The sequence below is a fragment of the Acipenser ruthenus genome, chromosome 6, assembly GCF_902713425.1.
Source record: "Acipenser ruthenus chromosome 6, fAciRut3.2 maternal haplotype, whole genome shotgun sequence".
NCBI classification, from domain to species: domain Eukaryota; kingdom Metazoa; phylum Chordata; class Actinopteri; order Acipenseriformes; family Acipenseridae; genus Acipenser; species Acipenser ruthenus.
Window position 1 is genome coordinate 61,410,649 of NC_081194.1, and position 23,331 is coordinate 61,433,979.

The window sequence follows — 23,331 nt, forward strand, 5'->3', positions numbered from 1 at the left end:
GAGGTGGCATGATCCCGTGCGTACAGACCGGGATGTTAACAGTGTGAGTAAACTCTGATTTTATTACTGTAATAAATGATCAAAGACAATCTGCCAATTGTTAATTAACAGTTAACAGGTCGCTGTGGGCCACATCCTACGCCGCTAAAACTAATTAATTTTTTTAAGGAATCTCAGGGTGTAACTATTCTGTCTCTGTTTATTCGCTTCTCTGTTTCACAATAACAACAAGCACTCCCCGTCACTGGTCTTCTGTGAAGCCCTGATCCTTTATGAAATATGTATGTGGTTATGGGTTACAAGGAAATATAGTCCAGATGCAATGGGCTGCAGGGCAGGTGCTGCTCAACAATCAGGGGATAATGCTTAGCAGCTGCAGCTTGTTATCTGTGTGAATATATAAGACAGTCTCTGGGCTCATTCTTGTTGGTGAGTTTGAGGAGTGAGACCTGTGAGTATTGTGTTTTGATGAATTGTGAGTGAAATAGTTTCTGGCTGAAGAAAGGATTATTGACTTATGCTTGTATGAAAACCTCCTTTGTGTACCTGTTTGCGTACACAAAGGAGTTTTTCTCGACAACAAACTATACCACATTAAAAATGTAACTGTTACAGGTATGTCCCTGTTGAGCAAAAGGTATTTCCCTGTTGAATAAAATGAAGATGGAACAGAATGCATTGTACAGATGACGTTACCATTTAGCAAAAACAATGTTATTATGATTCTTGCACCCTTGCATGCATAGACGTTATTCTTCGGGAACCCTCTGCTGCAGCAAACCACAACTCAACTCCTGTTAATTATTTGAACAATGTATCATGACTCTCGCAATGTATAATGCTAGAGATCTCGCTAAGAAGACACAACAAACATTTAAATTAGTATATTGTGGCTGTCTTCAACATGTTCACTAAGTGTCGCAACGAAAATGCAAATTGTGGTGTGTTTGCACTGCGACTGGCCCATCTTAGTACACCTACCCCCTAATCTGATAAGTTGATAAGTTCTCCTGAAATATATATATAGACTTTTAACAAATTCAGTAATACTTTAAAAGTATGAATAATTCTTAGAATAAAGCACAAAATAAAAACAAAATACAATGGCGGTGTTCTTGGTTTCAAAACACGTGTATGTATGTATGTGTATATATATATATATATATATATATATATGTGTATATATATATATATATATATATATATATATATATATATATATATATATATATATATATATATATATATATGTATGTGTGTATATATATATATATATATGTATGTGTGTATATATATATATATATATGTATGTGTGTATATATATATATATATATATATATATATATATATATATATATATATATATATAAATAAATTCTCCAAATAAATCCAGACCAACTATGTGAGATAAAGATTAAGGTCACATTACTTCTTATACACATTTGATAATCAGATTCACAACTATATGCTCGTAACAGATATACAGAATACAGAGGAAATCCTAGGATTTGCTAATGATATTTTATATATATACTGAAAACCTTTTGAATTACACATACACATTTCTCCAAATGGCCCACCACATAATAGCTGCATATATCTGCCACCGTATGAGAGGTACAGAGAAGTGCTGAAAGGCATCAGAAACATACATCCATCGTTCAAACTTGCAAACACTTAAAAGTAATGATCAAAATGCACAAATTCTTGTTATAGGAAGGGTTAACGTCTAGATACGCACACATTTTTCTATGGATCACTTTCACAGTTGTGCAACAACATTTTTACAAGTACTGAAGGAATAAAAGTCTGAATGAAATTTTGTACTGGTGACAAGCTAGGAGCTTCTGGTTATCAATGATTGTTTGCAGACACCAAGCTGACACTTTCAAGGGTCCAGTCAGACACCAAGCTGAAGAAAAAAAAACAGGGGTGACAGGGGGATTAATCATAATAATGAATGAATTCCACCCAGGTTTCAGCAATGAAGAGATTCCTATTCTGCAGGTGCACTGCTTGTTTTTCAATGCATAATTATTTTTCATAACTTAATGGCTCTGCATGTCACAAACACTAGCCAGCCGAGTGGAGGTCATCTGTTTCAACGGGCAACTCAAATTAAAATATTACAGAAATCTCGCTCATATCTTCAACGTAACCACTGAAGTTTAAATAAATATATATATATATATATATATATATATATATATATATATATATATATATATATATATATATATATAAAAATAAAAATATTTATATATTTTTTAAAACAATCTGTATTAATCTAAGTGGGTTAAACCACAAATGTGATGGTTAAAGTAAAAATAATCAATTTGTGAGGAAAAACATAAAAACTCAAGACCATTGCTTATGTTTGTGGTATCCACAAAGAACCATCCTGCATCTCTATTATGGACAAATTATATGACAAATCTTGTTATGTGCTAACAGGACACAGTACAGTATGGCTAAACAAATGTCACAAAGGCAACCAGTGATGCACAGCACAACCTGTCGCTGAATAACTGATTTCAGTTGAAGTCTGACTCAAAACTGAAGCAGCATGTAGAAAATCACCTTCCTCAAATTAATGTACTTTCCTTGTTCACTTGATGTGCCTTGTAGTTACCACTTAAATAATGTAACTACAGTAGAATAATTCTCTGAGCAAGCAGGCTATAAAGAAAGAATAGGAGAGACAATCACACTTTAAATTCTAACTGTATTCACACAGCACATATGGCTGTCAGCTTCTTGCTTTAAAAAATGTCAGCTTAGAATTTACTAATTACGCAACTTTTATTTTCATTTAGGAATTAATACAACAAAACAGACACACTGTTCCATGCTTTAAATATCAACAAAACTTACCAAATACTTTTATAGAGTGCTTGGGTCATTCCATGACAAATCACCCAAACAGTCTTGGCTTTAAACACCCTTCCCCCTCATATTTACACCAAACTTGGTGTTTCAAGCAAAAAAATCTGTTCATATACACAGTTTGCAAGCTGGTTGTTTTATGCATGTTTCTTGGCTGTTCCCCAGATTGAAGTTGAGTTAATGCTGGCAGGATTGATGAAATTATAGCGACGTTGAAAAAGAGATCATGGTCAATGCTGAAAACCCAGAACAAAGGTTCAAGTCAGGATTGACCAGTAAAGTGATTTAAGATAACAAAATAATTCCACTTCCATTTGTTATATAGCTCTCAAATGTTATAGTATTTTTTTATTTAAAAACAGGATATCTGTTACTACTGTTGGTTAAATAAATGTTTTTAATACAGTGACAGCGGTTAAACTGTTTGAAATATTACCTTCCTGTAACTTTGTATATGTATATGTGACCTTTCCCCAAGGTCAAACTAACTTTTCTTGTTTGTTTTGCAAATGTGTCCAAAAGAATGACACTCTCTACGACACATACTTTTTTAGTAAAGGGTCAATTAACGATCACATTTTGATCTCTCTGTAACTTTTGACCCTTTAAAAACACCCAAGCACCAAATTTAGTGTAAATAGGAGGGGGTAAGGAGTTACCTGTCACATGATTTTTTCACAGAATGAACTGCTCCCCAGAGTTTTTTTCGTTCAGTAGACTAACTTCACAATTAAAAACAGAACCCATGCCACAAACAGAAAAGGAGCACCACTCAACTGGTACAAGCCACAGGCCCAGTGCACTAAGTACCTTAAAGGTTTATAAGAAGTCCTTGATATTAAGATCTGCTAGTGGGTCCTTTGTTGGCGGTTTCTTGGGGCTCTGAGTTGCAGGTGTTGGGCTTGGAGAGAGCTAGCATAAAGCACAAAGAGAAGGAAGGGACACAGAGACATTAGAAGCAACACAAGTTAAACACAGGGCACACACTCAGGCTTAACAAACGACGTACAGTACTAACACAATTGTGAGAAGCACACATGCACCTGTATGACAGATACAGTTCCTGCGCCTGTAGAGGCAGGTCCAGTTTAAATATTATCTTCAAGCACTTTTCACACCAATGTCACAAAATCTTTAAGACATTTTTTTTAAGGACTGTTTTTAAACATTCTCTTGGGTTAAACAGTGCTTTGAAAAATGAGAATAAAGTAACACAATCAACCTTATCTAAAACAGCTGAAAAGGGTTTTGTGGACTGCAAACTTGATGTAATTGATGAAAACAGGATTTAACAAAACCATTTTTGCGATATGTCTTCAAAAAGGAAACCATTACCATTAGTTTGTAGGTCGTGGTGGCTTGTGTACTTGCGTGAGAACTAAACCTAGCGTGAATACACTGTCGAAATGATTCTTTTCCCTTGCAACTGTTAACCTCATTATAATAAAATAAATATATTATCCCAATAGCTTTAAAGCATGTATTGCAAAACAGTTTATTTTTGTTTTCCTATTTTTTAAATTTCAGATGGCTGTATCAAATAAACATCAAGGTCTGATATACAGGGTGTTTTATTTAAAGGTTTACCCAATAATACATTAGAAGAATGAAATTAGAATATTAGATTTCCTTTTCTTTTTCAATATGTATATGAACAGAGGGGAACCTAACAAAGATCATGTGACAGTTGTGACCTTTACTGCCATTTAGCTATAATCAGCTGAATCACATCAGTTGAGTGTGAGCTGTAAAAGAGTGAATACGTGTTTTATTCAATAACTTTTTTTTTGTTTGTTTGTTAATAAGTGAATAATGGTGTTAAACATCAAGCAACATGTTTTTTTTGGTTGAACCATATACTGAAACAAAATCATACAATCATACTTGAGGAATATGGGGAGCCATCATCAAAACTGGCCATTCATAAGTTAGTGCAGAAATGGAGGGAGACTGTGCAAAACCTCAGCAGCAACTGTGAGTTGTGTACTTGAACTTGATTCAACGATGTCAGCCGTGTATAAATGCCATTTTCAACACCTACTGTAGATGCGTAAGTACATATCAAATTTGGTGAGACGCATTCAAATGAACGCTCTAAAACTGTCGTCTGGTTTTCAACTGAGCTCTCATTCACTTAACTAAACCCTTAATTTAACTAATAATTTGCTTAATTAGACCTTTTTAATTGTTTTCAGCTCTCTCAAGTTATTTATAAAATGTTATAGCTAGCTTGAACTCTGCAACTGTTTAAGAGCTGAAAACAAGTAAAAATATCTAATTAAGCAAATTTTCAGTTCAATTAAGGGTATAGTTTAGTAACTGAGAGCTCAGTTGGAATGAAAACCTAATATTCTAAAAATATTATTTCTTATACATTTTTCAATTATTTTTTGTGCGGTGCAGTTTATATAAAAACATATAATATATTTCACAATAAAATACATTATATCATTGGAAACAACTACTAAGGCCTTTCTGTAGATATATTGGGTTTTAATTTCTGATGTAAGGTTGCCAAACTACAAGCGCTAAACACAAAGTGGTCATATTCAAGCCCAAATATGGTCATTCTACCTAGGCGTTAGAGCGAGTTTCAAGCCCCATCAGCTTTTAGAAGGAATCTGTCTGTGGGGAAAATGGCATCTGATTCGCTGAGATGATCTGCAAAGTTTAGAATTCACTTTTTATTGCCCATATTTCATGGAATTATTCAACCTACCGGTGCTCCAGGGGATACAGAAGCTCCAAATGGCGGCCTCATCATGGGCTGGGGGTACATCATTGACGACTGAGGCATCATGGGGGCACCTGCTCCTGCTGCGGAAGGCTGATAGAAACGAAAGCACAACAGACTTTTGTAACCATAGTTATGCATTCTGTTGAGCTCCCTGTTTGGTATGACCCACCTTTGTACCCCTGAGGCTCCAAAAATGTATTACACCAAAGTCTCTAGCCATGTGCAAAAAAGCACATTGTATTCCATCAACTTATTCCAGTTAGCATGTGCCAAAGACTGTTAGATGCAAAGATGCTCTGGATTTGAATACAGAGCACCTAACGATTGGAATGGTCCACCAAAAAGCGTAAGAAATGAGCACAAAACAAACCGAAATTCAGTAGCACTTACTGAAAAACACACTGTGTTTGTATTACATAAGTGATGATTTTTTTTTTTTTTTAATGCTTTTACTGGTTTTATATTAAGAAAATATATTTGTAACATTTAGTATGAAAGATTGTGTGTGGCTGCTGTCCCCCATGATCCTGTAAACCTGTAGGGGGCAGCAGTGTGGCGTAGTGGTTAGGGCTCTGGACTCTTGACTGGAGGGTTGTGGGTTCAATCCCTGGTAGGGGACACTGCTGCTGTACCCTTGAGCAAGGTACTTTACCTAAATTGCTCCAGTAAAAACCCAACTGTATAAATGGGTAATTGTATGTAAAAATAATGTGATATCTTGTAACAATTGTAAGTCGCCCTGGATAAGGGCGTCTGCTAAGAAATAAATAATAATAATAATAATAATAAACAAGATGGTGCATCTCAAGGGTAATAAGTTATATATGTTTTAAATAAATACACAAGTTTTTTAGAGCTTCTACATATCTTACAATTGTGTGTTAAACATTATGGACAGCAGACAAACGAGATAGAAAAGAAGGACTAAAGATGACAAATGTCCCCTTGAAGAAAGGGACAAAAACATTACAAGGCAGGCCACTTACCATCGCAAACCCAGGCTGAGGTGGAACAGTGCCCATTGGAGGTACTGCTCCCCCAGGAGGGACTGCTCCTACTGGAGGTACCCCTCCAACTGGCGGGACAGTCCCAGTAGGAACTGATCCAGGCTGCAGGGGGGAAGAGAGGGGAGATAGAAGAGTCCTTAGATAACCAGGAAACACATTATTTTGAATAGCACCAGCCAAGCACAAGCAATATTGTATAACCTATGCTTCTACAAGAAGGATGCATCATTGATGAAATTGGTATGGTAAGTGTTAATTAACAGGCTTTTATGACAATCTACTGTAAAACCAACAGCTTCTTGAAACAGCGACCTTGAAATACTAAATGGGGAGATCTAGAAAAATATTCCTTTGTGATGGCTAATAAAAAATATATCATTAAGCTGGGAAGGAAACCAGTCACAGCAGTGTCAGTAGTCATTGCAGTCTGCTATTTGCCAGCAGTCAGAGTTAGTGATTTGATTAGTGCCAGCAATAAAACACGTCCACTTACATAATGAGGGAATGGCCAACCATTCTGCTGAGGAAAATACAGTCTTACTCACCAACAGACTAATTCAAAGTACTGAGCCATACCGCCTACTGTATATTTGATTACTGAGTATACACTATACCACACTTTGCAATAAAGGTATTTTTAAAAACACATTTATGTTACCTCCTTTAACCCTTTAAGGTACACAAGGAATTGAGCGACTGTTGAAGAGGTTTATTTTTAAAAGACATTTGAGAGTCACTCAAGCATCGCAAGGAAACTGACAATTCAGTACATTTTAAACCTGTTTTGTGCACCGCATTGCAATTAAATAAAAAAGTTAGCATAATTATATTTGTGGGAAAAATATGTTCCTTGTATCTTAAAGGGTTAATACTACTACTACGACTACTACTACTACTACTACTACTACTACTACTACTACTACGAATTACCAGTTTCTGCCAATAAATAGTTTGATATTTACTTTGTAAAATAAACAGAAACAGTCAAGATTTTGTTTTATTAATAAAAACAGACTTTGAACCCAAAACATATATCTTAAAGCATCGTGTTGACAATATTTACCATTTGAGAGCCAGGTGTTCCCCAGGTGGCTGGGGCTACTTTCGGTTGCCAGTTTACACCTCCTGTCAATTTCTTTTCACCGGCATTCCACTGAAGATCTCTGAAAGGCAAACAAGAGATGTAAATGACCTAACCGTCCCTCTCTGAATCCCATGATAGATTACAGTGTGGGGCCAGATACAAGTCATTCTCATCTGAATTCTCTTTGGAGCCTTTATAATTATGGCAGTGGGATGGGTATTCACATTTTAATACCACTAGCAGAAATATGAACTGGCACAATCATCTTATGGAAATACCAAGACTGGGATGGGATGGTGGCTACATTTAACAGCCCTGCAAGAGGTAAAGCACACTTAGAAGTGGGGACAGGAGGAGCATATCACTCTTTTTCTTCATTTTTTAAAAGGATACAGAGGGCAGGAGACAGTAGCAGGGTTTAAAAGGATGGTGGGAAGACTGAACAGCAGTAATTCAGCAGGTAGAAACAGAAGACACACACACACACACACACACAAGACTAATCACCACCATAGAAATACATTCATAACACCATTATATTTTGCTTATTATATACTGTATAATTTAGGAAATACAAACACAAACCAGCTACTGCTACAGTAGCTCTTGATCATAATTATATCCTTGACTGCAATCAGCATCCACTGCAATCCCATACTCCTGCTGTACATTATTAGGACAGCCGCTGGCAGTGCTGCAATCAGAACTATGTGTTCTGAAAGCGTAAACGATTGAACGTCATCCTTTAGCAATAATGCCAAGCTAGCATGCAGCTACATTAATAAAAAGGAAGAGGATGAGATGAGAAACAGTGGAGCTATTTTTACAACACAGCAGGTCTGATTCATTAAGACCTACATTTCCTAAAGACTTTTTACATATCTTAAGAAAGAAAACTAAAATGGAAATCTGTTCTTAATTTGCATTTGTATTAGCACAAGCATGTATTTTAATGATACAGGGGAAAAAGCAAAAATGACATTGCATAAAAAATACTTACTTCTTCTGTGCAGCAATACCAAGATCTACCAAGAAGAAATACAGATAACATTAATTACAGTATGCACCATCTGCATCCATGCAATTTAATCACATCTACTGCAGTAACCCCACCCAGTAATTTATACTGTAGATATCAATAGATAATAATAGATATTAATGATGTTAAATATTGCTTTCTAAATTAAAATGGATACTAAAATATTACATACAGCATACATTGAAAACATTTTAAAAAATTAATTGTGCTAGCACAGGATGTTAATTCTCTAGAAATTCTATAATATGAAAACATGAGCTTGGGTACAGTGAAGCTTAAAGGGATACTTTATACCATCAAGATTATGGGAATATCATGTTACTGGTATGTGTGCTTTGTATAATTCTCTATTGCTATTTTTGCTTAGATTCTTATGTACCAGGATTACTATCTAATTTCCTTTTTCAACCACGAGAGCTAAATTCTAAAAAGACTATGGAGAAAAATCTGGAAAACTATCAGAAATCTAGCAATATGATAATGGATTTGGAAGAATATTGTTATGTTAATGAGACATAAAAAATAATGGTCTTGAGGTTCTAGTAATGACCAATAGGGGGTGTACAGCCATCATTTCCGCACCCTTTGAAACTACGACATACAAAACCCATTTACTAGGGGGGAAGCAGAAATGAAGCACTACTTACTTCCAACCAGGTTAGCCAGAGAGGAATCCAGGTCCCCTGCCAGGACTTTACTGGACTGTGCCCCAGCCATGCCACCGAGTCCAGCTCCAGCTCCCTGACCCTGGGGTGTCATTGTAGGCATGAGGAGGTCCCCTAATCCATCAAACACTTCAGGCATGGAAAACACAGGCATTAGTGTCAGGGCAGCTCCAAGCACAAAACATCAAAGAACAGCTGCACACAATACACCTAATCTACCACTGAGACAGCGCCAGGAGAGATACTCAGCTGTGAAGGCCTCTCCTTTACTGTACAAAGTAGCAGGGAGTTTCACTTTTTCTTGTCAGGATGTGCAAATATTTCAAATATAAAGCTATAGATATAATCCCAGTAAGACCAGGATGTTGTTGGCTCCTTTAACACCAGCTGAGAAAAGTTACTTATAAAAGAGTTTAGTTTCAAATGTCATTAAATAGCTTTTTATATATCCCCTGTACTATTGTATGGTGTTTGCAATTATTCAGAGTGGTTCTGTTGCTCCAGAGTTATTACCATTGCAAGGAACAACAGGCTTTCCCAGTTTAAATTTAAATCATGTGAAATGTGACCTCTCAACTCTCTCAGTCTCATCTTCTCTCTCTGTCTGTATATATGTAGAGTAGGCAGGGCTAGCAGAGTTGAAAGATCACACTGTCACATGATTTGAATGGAAGGAGGAAGGCTCTTCAGTCCCAGCAAAGCTATGTAAAAAACTGATAACTCAATATGTGAGCAACAGAACAACTCAAAAGGATCGCTAACACTGTAAAACAATACATTTTACATGACATTTGAAGTGAATTACTCTTTTGAGATTTTGTGAATAGGGCACATTATACTTGCATTGTACTTGCAGTAAAATTGATTATAAAAAAATATATATTTAAAAAAGAGTAAAGCAGATTAAACAATGGAGTGCAGTATGTATTTTTTATGATTTACACCAGTGAATATGTATCATGGGTTTTAGAAAAATCTAAGTGTATCATAGAAAAAATCTATGGGAAACCAGGCTTCCATAATACAAAATAATTCATTATAATTTCTAAAGTTGCAATGTACAGTAATCAAAAAAAAAAAAGTTATACATTTGTGCCTTCAGTAACTGTGGAACTTTATTAAATACCCAGTTTCTTGCATCCATTTACATTTTGGTTTGTACCAATGACTGTCACCTATGCACTGTAGCATGTCAGATCGCATACAACACCAGTACAGTAGTTGTTGTCATCTATAATAGTCATATTAATAACTTATGCGATTAAGTAAAGTTTGTTTCAACACCTTCAGTGGCAAACAGAACACAGACTGCACCAGAAAGTTGGTATAAAGCTTGTGTAAAGACTAAAACTCACCAATCATACATTTGAAGCAAAGCAATGACCCAGCAAAGAGAGAAAGAGTGAGAATGGAAGAGAGAGACAGCAGTGTTGAAGTTAAGCTGTATGCAGTACAAACTGAAGATCTCAGCAACATGTACCAGAATGTGTCAAGCAAGGCAGGGCAAACTCAGATTAAAATGCAAACAGCCTGGTTTCAACTAGGTTTCATGCGTATGTTTGAATTATTTCTAAGCAAAAGTTAAATACCTTAACATTTAATAAGTGACACTCTTTTTTCATGTTAATTGAATTTCAGAATGTACTGACCAAATCATTTGCCAGACCAGACCCAACTATAGACCCAATGAACTCTATACGTATCCTAAGTAGTAGTACAGTGCTCCTACTTTATAACGCTATAGTCAGGAGCCATAATTTAGAGACCATAAATGATAATGAAAGTGCTAGTGGAATGGCATTATGAGGCCACTTTATAACTCGTTCTGCGGTATAAAAGGACGCCTTATTAAGTAAGATTATATTATAGTCAAGCTCTGCCAGTAGCAAACACATGCAACAATAGTATGACATTTTTATTTTTTAAAGGGGCAACAACCACAGCTTTAAAAAAAACTTTTTTTTTCCTTCTCATAACATTTTTCCAAATTCCAGGATGTGAATTTATATTATTATTTATTTCTTAGCTGACGCCCTTATCCAGGGCGACTTATAATTGTTACAAGATATCACATTATTTTTTACATACAATTACCCATTCATACAGTTGGGTTTTTACTGGAGCAATCTAGGTAAAGTACCTTGCTCAAGGGTACAGCAGCAGTGTCCCCACTGGGGATTGAACCCACGACCCTCTGGTCAAGAGTCCAGAGCCCTAACCACTACTCCACACTGCTGCCCAGGGAACTTATTTTGTGTTTTAATGGATAGGAAAATGATTTTTAAAAAAATACATTAACCCTTGATGAATGGCACATGCTGACACACATCAAGCAGCAGCCTGCACTACACATGGAGGTCTTTGGTTCTTACCTGAGGAATCAAAGGAGCCGTTGCCGCCAGTGCTGGTTGCTATGGGTGTGGTTCCAAAGGCTGCATCAAAGGTAGGCTGCATGAGGTTATTCTGGGCAGAAGCCGGTGACGCAGCAGCCGGGCTGGGTGCCATAAAAGCACCTCCTAAGCCTTTTGAGACAGACAAAAGCATGCAAGGCCACATGAAATCTGACTACAATATAAGCACTATACAAAAGCCAAATAACCGAGTGGCAAGCTACTGAGTTTTACTTCTGCTGTAAGGCCAATGGATAGATTAGAAAAATGATTCTAATTATTCAATATGTTATACTATTCTGTTATACAAAAGTTGTAAATCCTATTGGGGTTTATTTTTTAAAGTGTTTATTAATAGAGTTGCAGGATATATATAATTCAAGATCTCTAAAGCACTTTCAAGTTGCAATAATTATTGTGAAATAACACAATATTAAATAAAAAATGCAATAATACTTGTGAAATAACGCAATATTATCTCGTAAAAATGCAATCATTATTGCAAAATAACGCAATATTATCTCGTAATAATGTAATATTATTTTATTTTTTATCTGTGGCGCTAATGAGCTTCCATAGAAAACATCAGAAAGGACAAGTGAGTATGACTGCATTAGATTATCAAATATCTCAAAAGATTTCTCTTAAAAAAAACACTAGTTCATTCTTCTTAATTTGAGCTTTCGTCAACATTGTCTAATCAATATTTTCTGATTAATCTTGCATTAAATGCATTTGAATGCATTGAAACTATCAGGCCCAAGTATTTTGCTGAGTAAAATAACAAGTTTCTAGCTTTCCATATTAGATCTGCAATCAGTTTTAAAATGGTGTTCTTGTCTAAGCCATATGTATTTGATAAAAAAGAGGAAAAACAATGTAAACTAAAAACAAACTGAGTAGCCGGGCTGACGTTCTCAAGTACTAAACATAATTGCTAATCCTTCAACTGCAGATTGTTAACAATATACACTTTTGGTAATAACACCTAACATTTGAGAAACCATATGTTTGGGATTGGGAATGGCAGGTGCACCAGAACACTATGCTGGACCATGGCTCTAAGGGAAGAGCACACCTTACTGAGCCACAGACACGTGCTGGAGGACACTAGCAGGCTCAAGCTTGCTTATCCTCTGAGATTTGACAAAGATCAGACTAAAAGGCCAAGTTGGGAGAACACCTCTATCAGGTTCAGCTCGATCAAGTTCCCCTCCTAATGTATAAATGGCGTGATTCAATTTGTTGTTTGCTAGGCCTAAAGATATCAATCAGTTAAAAGCTAAAATATGAAATATTCAGTAAAATAAATATTTGGAATAAAACAGAAGGTTACAGTAAAAAGTACAATATGTTTACACTCAGCCGCATTCGTTTTACATTGCAGTGCAGAGTAAAGGCGTCCTGATCAGACAGTATTACAAAACACACATAAAGATTACCAGACAGCAGGTCAGCAGAAGCGGTTGAATTGGTTGCAGTAGCAGGCTGGGGCTCAGCAGAAGAGCCACTAAAAGCATCTGCCAGATGAGGATCCACAATGAAGCATGAGGGCAAACAAGGATTCAAATCAGGTATCCACTTTTCACTGATAAAATGTTAAACAAACAGATGTGTAAAATGATGCAGGAAGTGAACTGCTTTCAATTTTGATTATACAAAAAAAAAAAAGCCTGAAAACTGGAGAGGCACATTAAATTATGAGTTAAATAGTCCCACCAAAGCTAATATAGGTCAAAGGTAAATGCAGTTAAAAAATAAGTTGACAAGTGAAAAAAAGTCCATTAATTATTACCAATACACTAAACCAAAAGTAATAAAACATTGATGCATATTCATTGCCACAACACAAACGAAAATAAATACAAAATTAAAAAAAACACACAAATTAATAATAACAAACAAAACAATCAAGTTGTAAGCATATCTGACTTGCAGTTTGTAAAATGTCACCTATAAAACTATTTAAATTACATGCATATTCCATACACGTACTGCATTAATCAAATGTTATATGGAAGTTTTAAAGACATGGCCTTGTATATGGGGTTTACAGCATCACAAACAAACTATTTTTAATACCATTAGGGTAACTACACATTAAACACATGCACAAGTAGTGTTTTTCATTGGTCTACAGTACTAACACCAAACAGTGAAATTCCTCAATCTTTCCTTACTGTAGCAGTAATGAACCGGGATATTCTGTCAAATTCAGAATGACATAACACAAAAATTCAAAGAGAAAGACAGCATGGTACTGGCATTCATATTATTAATTTCATTAGCTGTACCAATAGATGGCATGTAAAACACAACTTGAACCAAGAGATTTGCAGAACGTTGGGCCAGTCCATTAAACTTACTAAATGCACCATGTTCACCGTCTCTTGCTTGACTTGTCTTTCTTGTGCAAACTTTTGAATACTGTCCTTTGAAATGTGCAATTCATTTTCATCCATTAAAAAATCACATTTTCATCCATTAATAAAAGTTTAGATGACTGCTTTGAAATGGACAGTGTAACTACATCACTGGTTATTCACAAAGTATTCAGAAGATTTTTGCTATTTCTGTCACAAATATATTTTCATTGCGTACAGCTAAAAACCATTCAAAACACTCATTTCAATAATTTTGGGGTTGAATACTTTAATGATTTGTTCATGAATCCTCATACTTTCCACCACCTCATCCTATTATTTATTTCCTGCATATTATCATTTAGCATTACCCTATTACTTTAGTACAACATTGCAGCACACCTACCATGGATAAAATACTCAAAATCTTGTATATTAAGGAACCTTTATGAATTGGGCCCATTTCACATTTAAAATGGCTCTCGCAAATTGGTTCACACAGCAACCACACTCTTAAATGGCAACCAACTACATGCTGATACAGTATGTCGTACGCACCCCCAAACAGATCAAGTACACCCGCATCATCATGCTTTGCAGGAGAAGCAGCAGCTGGTGCTGCTGACGGTGCAGAAAATGCATCCACTGTGGTAGGCGGGAAGCAGAGAGGAAGAGAAGTTTAGCAGAAATCAGCAGACATACAGTTATGTTACAGTTAGTGCAGACAATGCACATACAAACTGATCCTAAAGGTTTCTTCCTTGGGGTGTGTTCAATTGATCTAAATATGGGGCTGATCTAAATACCGCCAATGTTTAAATACAAAAAAATAGGTCCTGGTGTTTTACTTACTTTTAAAAATACTCTGAAGGTACTCTTACACAGTGTTTTTGTTTTTCTCAATTTCCCTATCTTTTAAAGATTTAAGTGGCAGCGGTACTAGATCTAACACTCTTGCAATCAACTGAAAAGACACCCTTGTTTTTCTAACACAATGGCACCATACTTATCTGAAATACTGTATATGGAACATTATATTCATGTATTCTATATATATAACATACAGTACAGTATAGAATGATTCTGATAAGCGTAGGCAGACCACAGTCACTGCTCTGATAGTTTCCATATACAGTACTATGTAATTTCTGCTAGTTTCAAGGCACATTGAACAAAATAATAATCCAAAAATGCACCCCTCACTTGTCAAATAAGCAAAGTGTCAACCAGAGTGAAAGATGAACAGAAAGTCTTTAAAACAAAATTCAACTCAAGAAGAAGACAGTGCTACTGTATAAACTGGAACATTAGCTACAGTAAATAAGGACTCTACAGTGAAGTTTTTTTTAAGGGTATTTTCTACAAACCCAAAATGCAGCCATGATTCTACCACTTAACACGAAGCGCTTGTACACCGATATCATTATTGGTTTGGGGTTTTGTTTACAGGAGGCAACCATGTAAGTGATATACCAATTTGACAGATGTTTGATGTGACTGCCAATAGTGGATCAATAACATATAGCCAGATGCTATCCTGCTAGATTGTCAGGAACTGACAGAACTCAAGGTTTGTGAAATACCCATGACCAGAAATGGTCAGGGGTCAAACCCTGAGATGGTGATTCTTGACTTATTGTTCACCAAAATGCCTTGGAAGAGTTGGAGGGGCACCATCCTGATGCAAGATGTCCTGATTCAGCTGGTCTTGTTGCTGCACTCAGGATTAACCACCTCATTCAGATGTCCCAGTTACCATGCTGTTGCTCCTATGGTACTGATCCACTAGAGGTGGCTGTGGAAGCTGGGGCACACTGAACATCCATCCGTCCTGCAGATCAGCCCTACATGGTTGACACTGGTGCCACCTATTGCATTGATGTCAAGGTCACATCATCACAAAGTGAGTGAGAGTTTTTATAAAATAGGCGTTTGGTTTGAAATACAAAAAACATTTCCCATAAAATGACTTGATCTGATATGTTTAGTGGAGTTATCTTTAAAGTCTCTCTTTCCCAAAATCAGCTTTTCAAACTAAAAACAGGCTCCATCCGATCTGCACTCCCTGATAAAATGCGGTTCTAACAAATCAAAGAAGAAAAACCAACAAAAAACCTAGAACAAATCCTTATCAGCCAAGTTGACATTATTATCTGACATGTTGGAAAAGAAGAATGCCCTCACACTGACATTTTATAACTCATTTAACGACTGCAGACAATGGATTTCCCCTTTATCTTTCTAGGAGGGCAGCAGCCTTGTAATTTCCCCCAGGAAGGACTCACCAGATAAAAGATCAGCTGACAGATTGCCCTCAGGCTTTGGAGAAGCTCCGCGAGGAGGAGATGAAAAAGCGTCTTCCGAAATAAAGGGAAAGCAAGTAGAAGCAAACAGATTTTATTTTTTAAAAGCCTAGAACCGGCAGTCCTTTTATCTGTGGGTGCATGCATTACTTGACTTCTACAATGACAAACCACTAAGACATTTAAAAAATGAATGGAAGAATAGAAATCAATCAGCAAAAAGATGGAAATGTTTCAAGGGAAAATAAATAAAGCACTTGATCATGTACCTGTTGCAAATAGGTCTATGTTAGGAGTAACGTCTTGTTTGGGAGCTGTGGAGGCATTTGGCTCAGGCATAGAATCAAATAAATCTACGAAGGATACACACACAGACACACACACACACACACACAAACATTTATTTTAAAAACAGTTGTTCAAGTATATATTAAAAAAAAAAAATTGAGAAAAGAATTCAGTGCTGAATATTAACTTTATTTTTTTTTAAATGTTTAAAGTATACCAGTGTTGAGTTATTCTCTAATATACAAGCCAAGCAAAAAAAAAAAGTTATATATATATATATAGCTGTAATTTCAATATGCCCAACATTTTTGACAAGGGTATATTGAATAAGCTTTTTAAAAACTAGAAAAAAGTTATGTTCACCGTGTATCATAAAAAAAACAACCTAAAAAGTCAACTGTAATTTGATACAAAAACACCCCAAAACAGTGTGAAGATTTTACCACCAAAGATATCTAGAGCAGGAGGAGCAGTTGAGGTGACAGTAGTGGTGGTAGCTGTGATGGATGTGGGAGCTGGTGCAGTTGGAAGAGCTGCACTAGTTGTAGGGGTAGCTGCTGGAACACTGGTCTCAACAGGCTTCATAGCAAAAAGGTCCATCTCAGGAGGAACTTCTGCACTGCCTTCGGACGGTGCAAAGGGGTCTTGAGGGTATTAGGAAATATGGCCAGAGAGGAAGGGAGAGGAGGAGGTTATATACAACCACAGTTAGCAACTAATAATCTACCATTAAAAAAAATAATAAATACAAAGTTTGGCCTTCATTAACGTTTGTCCTGCAGCCCTGGGCAATCTCAAGCAAACACTGGCTAAAGCTAACTTTTTCAACTGCTCTCAGAAAAAGGTAGCTTTTGGTTTGTTTGTCTGCATGGGTATATGTTGCTGGCTTTTTACCGTGCTGAATAAAGTTAATGACTTTCTACTTACAATCTAGTGCAATTCTATGCCTTGGTACCAACCATAGCTCCTTTAGCGTTAGCTTAAAAAAAATGGTAGCCTCTTTCCCAGTTAACACCGCCATATTTTTTTAAGCTTAAATAAGCAAAATATTTTCTACTTACTTGTGCAGAAAATAAAACATTTTGTATGCATTATCATATCTCTATCGGTAGGATAACTACATACTTAAAAAAAAAGTTAGTCGTGAAGATATTAATATTCATATGGAAAAACTGGTAGGGTTAGACTCTTGAAGCTATAATAATCGCAGGGTGAATACTAAAAAGTAAGATGGGGAAAAAGCAAAAACTATATAAAAAACAAGCAGTATTTGGAAAAAAGCAAAATAGGACAGAAAAAAGTTGGTAGAAAGTTGGAGGAGGACAGCAGAATGTTGCTTGTCGCTTGTGTGATGTGCTGTGTTTCCTGGTTTGTTACTGTCTAGATGAAGGGATTTTACTACAACTGCTCATACTACTACGACTACTACGACTACTACTACTACTACTACTACTACTACTACTGCTATACAACTACACCATCAAAAACCTAAGATGTGAATGTTCTCCTTGAACTACAAGAGAAGATAAAAAAAATAAACACACATTGTGTCTCACGCTAGGACTAGCTAACAAGATGGGACCCACCAGTTCCAGCACATGTATCAAGAGCTGCTACTGCAGGGGTGGGAGTTGTAGGCGCGGTGGCCCCATCGGAAGCCACGGGGCCCTCACCAGGAGAAGCTGCAAATGCATCTAAGGTGCGGTGCCAAACGGAACACAAAACCAAGAAAAGGGTGAGAAATAGGCAGGCAAGAAAGAAAGAAAGAAGTTAACATAACGTGGACAGAAGTAGGCGTGGTTCAACATTTAACATTTTCAAGAACGTACAAACCATACTCTTTTCAGACCCCACCCTATATATACATATCAACAATAGTGTGCTTCTAATGAATTAGTAAAAAAGAAACAACACTGGTCATTCTGACCAACTGATACTGCCCTGGCAAAATTGCAGAACTGGGCTAAGTAAACAATATTATAATGTATACAAAATTAAAGTTATGTATTTGTTCAAAATACCAGTACATCTTATCCTGTGTGTATATATGTCATCCCTTGCAAAAGAACATTACAGCACAATTGAATTATTTAAAAAAAAAAAAAACTTCTTTATAGTCATTCCCAAGTATCACCTTCATTTTTATGATTTATAATAAGTTTGTTACCAGGTTTATTTTACTATAAACATTTTGACATATTGTGAAAAAAACTGATTTGCAGTGAAAAAAAAAAAGAAAACTCCCCCTCATCGTATGTTTTGTACGTGACTGAAAATGTTGAACAATCCCTTAAAAGACTCTGTATACAACATGAATTATTAAATACTAGGAAGGGGAAATCTTGCCTCAGAAATATCCTTCTCATATTATAGATACACACACACACAACAACACCTAACGGCAACTCTGAGAAGACGGCTTTTCACATTTTGTATTAAAATTAGACGTTTTATGTTATTTACTGCAGATCTTGGCCAACTAATGCATTTTTTATTTAACAAATCAATCAACTAAAACATATTCATTTGATTTTGGAAGATAAATATGTGGCTTGGAACTTATAGCAAATCGGCACAGACAGCTACTGTATAACAAATAAGCCAACTTAATTTGGCCAAACAAATGTCACATGAAATCTATGCTTTAAGCCAATAATAAAACTCCCACAATTACTGGTAGGAAAATGTTGGAAAATAGTCTACAAATTGTCAGGTACTTTCATTATTATTGAATCAATGCCAAAGATATGGCTTCATTGTTTTAAATCAAGTCTGTTGCTCAACTAAGGTAGTAATCCAGTATGCAGGTGCACATGGGATGAATGGCTGTAAGCATGTTTTGTTAATACAGCCCGTATCTGTTTAAGTACCTCTTGAATAGTGTAGGTAAGTGGGCCGTTGAGTACTTCCTAGAACAATTCAAGTTGTATAAAGAGAGATTCTGTAGAGCATTGACAGTGTTGTTCTGGAATGCATTTACAGATACCTGCAAAAAGGGGCATAATGTTTAAATGATAAATAATAATCATTGCATCAAGTTAAATAAGAAATAATACTCATTGCATCAAGCTGAGAAGCCATCCTGCTACTTTGGTGTATTGTTATCAAGTTCAGCAAAGTCAAAGAGACAGCTTTCTTATTTTTTGCTGACAAATACCTTTCTAAAACAAATTAGGTTATAAAATCATTCAGTTAGCTTTGTAGCAATCTCAAAAACAAGATCAGCTTTACAAGGGGTCTGTATTACTCCATGCTTTTCTAATAAATTGACTCAGGTGTTGTAATTCACTTGTGTTCCCCTGACTGTATGATTCACCCTATACATGTGGTTGTGCCTTTACCAGGTGAGTCACTTGGGGATATCTAACACGTTTTCTTTTTTCCCCTAAAGTATGCGGTACTGTATATAGAAATATATATTGACCAAGGCCTTAGCAACTACAAATGAGTAAGAGTGGTGAACATTGGCCAATTTGTGTTTACTGCTTTTAGCTTCTTTAGCCATGAAGCATTTTAGTTCTGACCCAACAGGGTCATTTGGGTTGGATTAAAATAATTCAATTTCAAACCCAGGATGTAAAAGTCTGGATTTGGCTATTTCTGTTTTTGTTGAATAATATATAGGAACCAGTAAATAAAAAGCACACCCTTTTGAAGAAAATGGTTTATGTTATATTAAAAAAAATGTAAATAGCTTTTACAAACCAATTTTTACTTTTAAAAAGGTATTTGACAAAGGATACTAATGCTGTGATTTCAGATCTTATAGTTTTTGTGATGCAACAGTGGTAGCCAGTGGCTCAGCTTAGATTAAAATCCAAGGCCAGAAATATCTTTTCAATGCAAAATGCCCTAATTCATGTTGACATTATTAGCAATTACTGAAATCTGGGTATCTGTGTACTACGGTTAAAAGCATCAACTGCAAGGTTTCTCTTTCAGTTGCAATGTTCAAATGGGAATATGCAGTAGCTTTAATGCTGAAACAGCTTTTCTGTGGTGTCAGTATGTGGGCTTAAACTGTCACTTTGTTAAATAGCAAAATCATTATGCAGTGCTTAGCGAGAAAAAAAAGCATTTAAAAAACAAATTGCTTCTCTATAGCTTTTTAAAAACTACAACATTACAAATGGGGGGAAGGGGAAATTTTACTGTATTTGTCAGCTGAAATGTTAAACATCTGCAGGCTAAGAGCAACAGCATTTAATTTTAATTACTAGAAAAACAAAAAAATATCTTTCCTATAAAAAAATATATGACACATAAACAGGCCTGGCCACTGGCTGTTACCATGGGGCCTGGGACTTTTGCATTGTACCATATTACAAATAAATAGTGGTTTGCTTAGAGGGAAGTTTGTGCTGTGTCAGCTGAAACAGATAGCCCTTTAATCATGCGATCATCTTGCAGAAACCCAGTTAAATGCCATATAAACTGAACTTACAAATTACAACGGTTTGTAAAATGTATTGATTATGGCTGAAGGCGAAAATAATGGAAGTAATTGAAACCTATTTCAAAGTACTGTGACAGTGAGAATGGTTTAACCCTGTCACTTCCTACTGCACATGTTTGACTGTGAAACCCTATTGCTCCAGTACAAAATCAGCACCAGTTTCAGGGAATAGAAAACACCAAAATGAATTGTCTCTATTCACAAAGCACAAGCATTATTTCGAAAGTCTGTTTTTATTAATAAAATAAAGGTTGTTATTCATGTAACTGTGCTAGACTGTTCTAGATGTATATGACTAAAATCTATCATGAATATCAAACTGTGTTTTAAAATTTAAAAAAACGGACTTTGAAAAAAAAAAAATCTATAAATAACTCATAGAGTTACAGCTTTGATAATAGATCTCCCTAGTACAAAACTAGTATAAACATGTACCGCCTATACCAAGGCTGTGCTGAACGAGGCAAACTGTTGTAACTGTTCCCAAAACCAAGGCTAATACAGACTGGATTGTTGGTGTGTGGCAAACACATTTTGGCAACTGTTTACAAACGTTTGTGTAGTTGATCGCAACCCAGAACTTGAAAGTCTGGTTTGCAAATTTTCTGCAGTATGCATTAGCTACTGTGTTTCTTTCTTTAAAGAAACCAGTGTGGCTTCACAAAGAATTCCAGGAGCCGGAGACACATTTATAGGGGTGGGGGACCGAAAATATGCTTTAACCCCTCTGCCTCTTGAGAATCGCCTAAGTCCATTCATACTGTGAAAACCAGGAAGAGAACCATAGCCGTCTGTTACCCAACTGACCTCCAAAGAGATCCATGTCCCCAGAGGCGCTAGTAGTAGGAGTAGGAACAGGAAGTGCCGCAGCAGCAGCAGCAGCAATGGGAGTGGTGGCAGTGGCAGGAGCAGGTAGAGGAGCAATCTCAGAAGCTGCAGAAGTAGTAGTAGGAGTAGGAGTAGGAGTAGGAGTAGGGGGAGCCTCTACTGAGTAGGGGTCAGAAAGGAGTGACTCAGAGGCACTAGCAGGGGCCGGGACTGGAGCCGCCACCAGGGAGTCTGTGGGCAACCAACCACCCAGAAAAAGGTGGGAATAGGAACAAAAAAGAAAAGAGAAAGAGAGAGAAAGGGGCAGCACTGAAACCAGATTCAAGTCATGAAAAGATAAATATAACCAAAAATATATAATTATAAAAAATAAAAAAAATAAAACCTACACAAAATTGCTTGTGCCTGTCGTATGTTTAACATTGAGACACCAACTAATATCAATATAGCTTGGAGGTACAGTAGCTTAATACTCACCCTCCCCAAGAAGGTCTACAGGAGTGTCCAGAACAAGGCAGCAATGTTAAGTGAAAGATAGTTGAAGAAAATGAAAGCAGTTTAGCGATAAATAAATAAATAAATAAATAAATAAATAAATGCAAAACTACATATCCCATTAGTACAATTCAATGACCCTGGTTCAAAATAGATGTAATTGTGTATGTTTAGTGGGCAGGGATGGGGGTGTTTGTGACAAAATAAACTGGATACAACTCCACTCTTTAAGCCCTTGTATCCACTGCAGGTTTAGATGTAATTAGAACTTCTTTTGTAGTTCTACCTTACTTTTTTGTTAGTATCATTAATTCTCGATTAGTAGTTCAACGTTTAACTATGTGTCCTGAATATAAAACCTGATACTACAGGGGGGCCCAGGAGACACATGTCTACATCAGACATGCAAGCTGATAAAGCCTTATAATCCAGAAGCTGCATGAAGGGTCAGTTGATGACCTGAGAGCATAATCTCAATGGGAAAAAACGAGACACATTTAGGCCACGCATCTTAAAGTACTTGCAAGGAACTGGCTATACAATTGTAAAGCAACTCTGTCAGTACTGCACTACAGTGGTTCTGTGCCCGGGGCTTCGTTGGATGAGACTGGAGGCAAATTGAAGTGACCTCTGGCACAGAAGCTAACACGTATCAGCCCTTTCTGTCAACAAAACAAAATGTGAAGCTATGACCCTCTCATATCGTCTCATGTGGCTTAGCTTTCAGCAAAGTCCAGCTTCGCTGCCCAGTTCACTAAGAGCAATCTCTAATCATCAAAGCATCGCTGCA

General features: G+C 36.3%; 1 protein-coding gene across 7 annotated transcripts in view; it reads right to left on the minus strand.

The window, feature by feature from the left end:
* Positions 1 to 1,504: 1,504 nt before the first annotated feature.
* LOC117411086 (clathrin coat assembly protein AP180) overlaps positions 1,505 to 23,331 on the minus strand; it is a 66,100-nt gene continuing 44,273 nt past the window's right edge. The window contains exons 13-28 of one of the 7 annotated variants that reach the window (XM_059025623.1): positions 22,524 to 22,538; positions 22,026 to 22,277; positions 18,349 to 18,456; positions 17,206 to 17,406; positions 16,744 to 16,827; positions 16,457 to 16,528; positions 14,730 to 14,816; positions 13,251 to 13,328; positions 11,791 to 11,940; positions 9,401 to 9,532; positions 8,715 to 8,739; positions 7,694 to 7,793; positions 6,610 to 6,732; positions 5,606 to 5,713; positions 3,697 to 3,798; positions 1,505 to 1,912 (exon numbers count right to left, since the gene is read on the minus strand). In XM_059025623.1, coding sequence (XP_058881606.1) covers positions 3,706 to 3,798; positions 5,606 to 5,713; positions 6,610 to 6,732; positions 7,694 to 7,793; positions 8,715 to 8,739; positions 9,401 to 9,532; positions 11,791 to 11,940; positions 13,251 to 13,328; positions 14,730 to 14,816; positions 16,457 to 16,528; positions 16,744 to 16,827; positions 17,206 to 17,406; positions 18,349 to 18,456; positions 22,026 to 22,277; positions 22,524 to 22,538 — 1,628 coding nt within the window. In that variant the 3' untranslated portion in view covers positions 1,505 to 1,912; positions 3,697 to 3,705. Of the gene's footprint in view, positions 1,913 to 3,696; positions 3,799 to 5,605; positions 5,714 to 6,609; positions 6,733 to 7,693; positions 7,794 to 8,714; positions 8,740 to 9,400; positions 9,548 to 11,790; positions 11,941 to 13,250; positions 13,397 to 14,729; positions 14,817 to 16,456; positions 16,529 to 16,743; positions 16,828 to 17,205; positions 17,407 to 18,348; positions 18,457 to 19,632; positions 19,749 to 22,025; positions 22,278 to 22,523; positions 22,539 to 23,331 lie in introns of those variants that run through there. The other 6 variants (XM_059025622.1, XM_059025625.1, XM_059025626.1 and 3 more) reach the window with 6 other exon arrangements.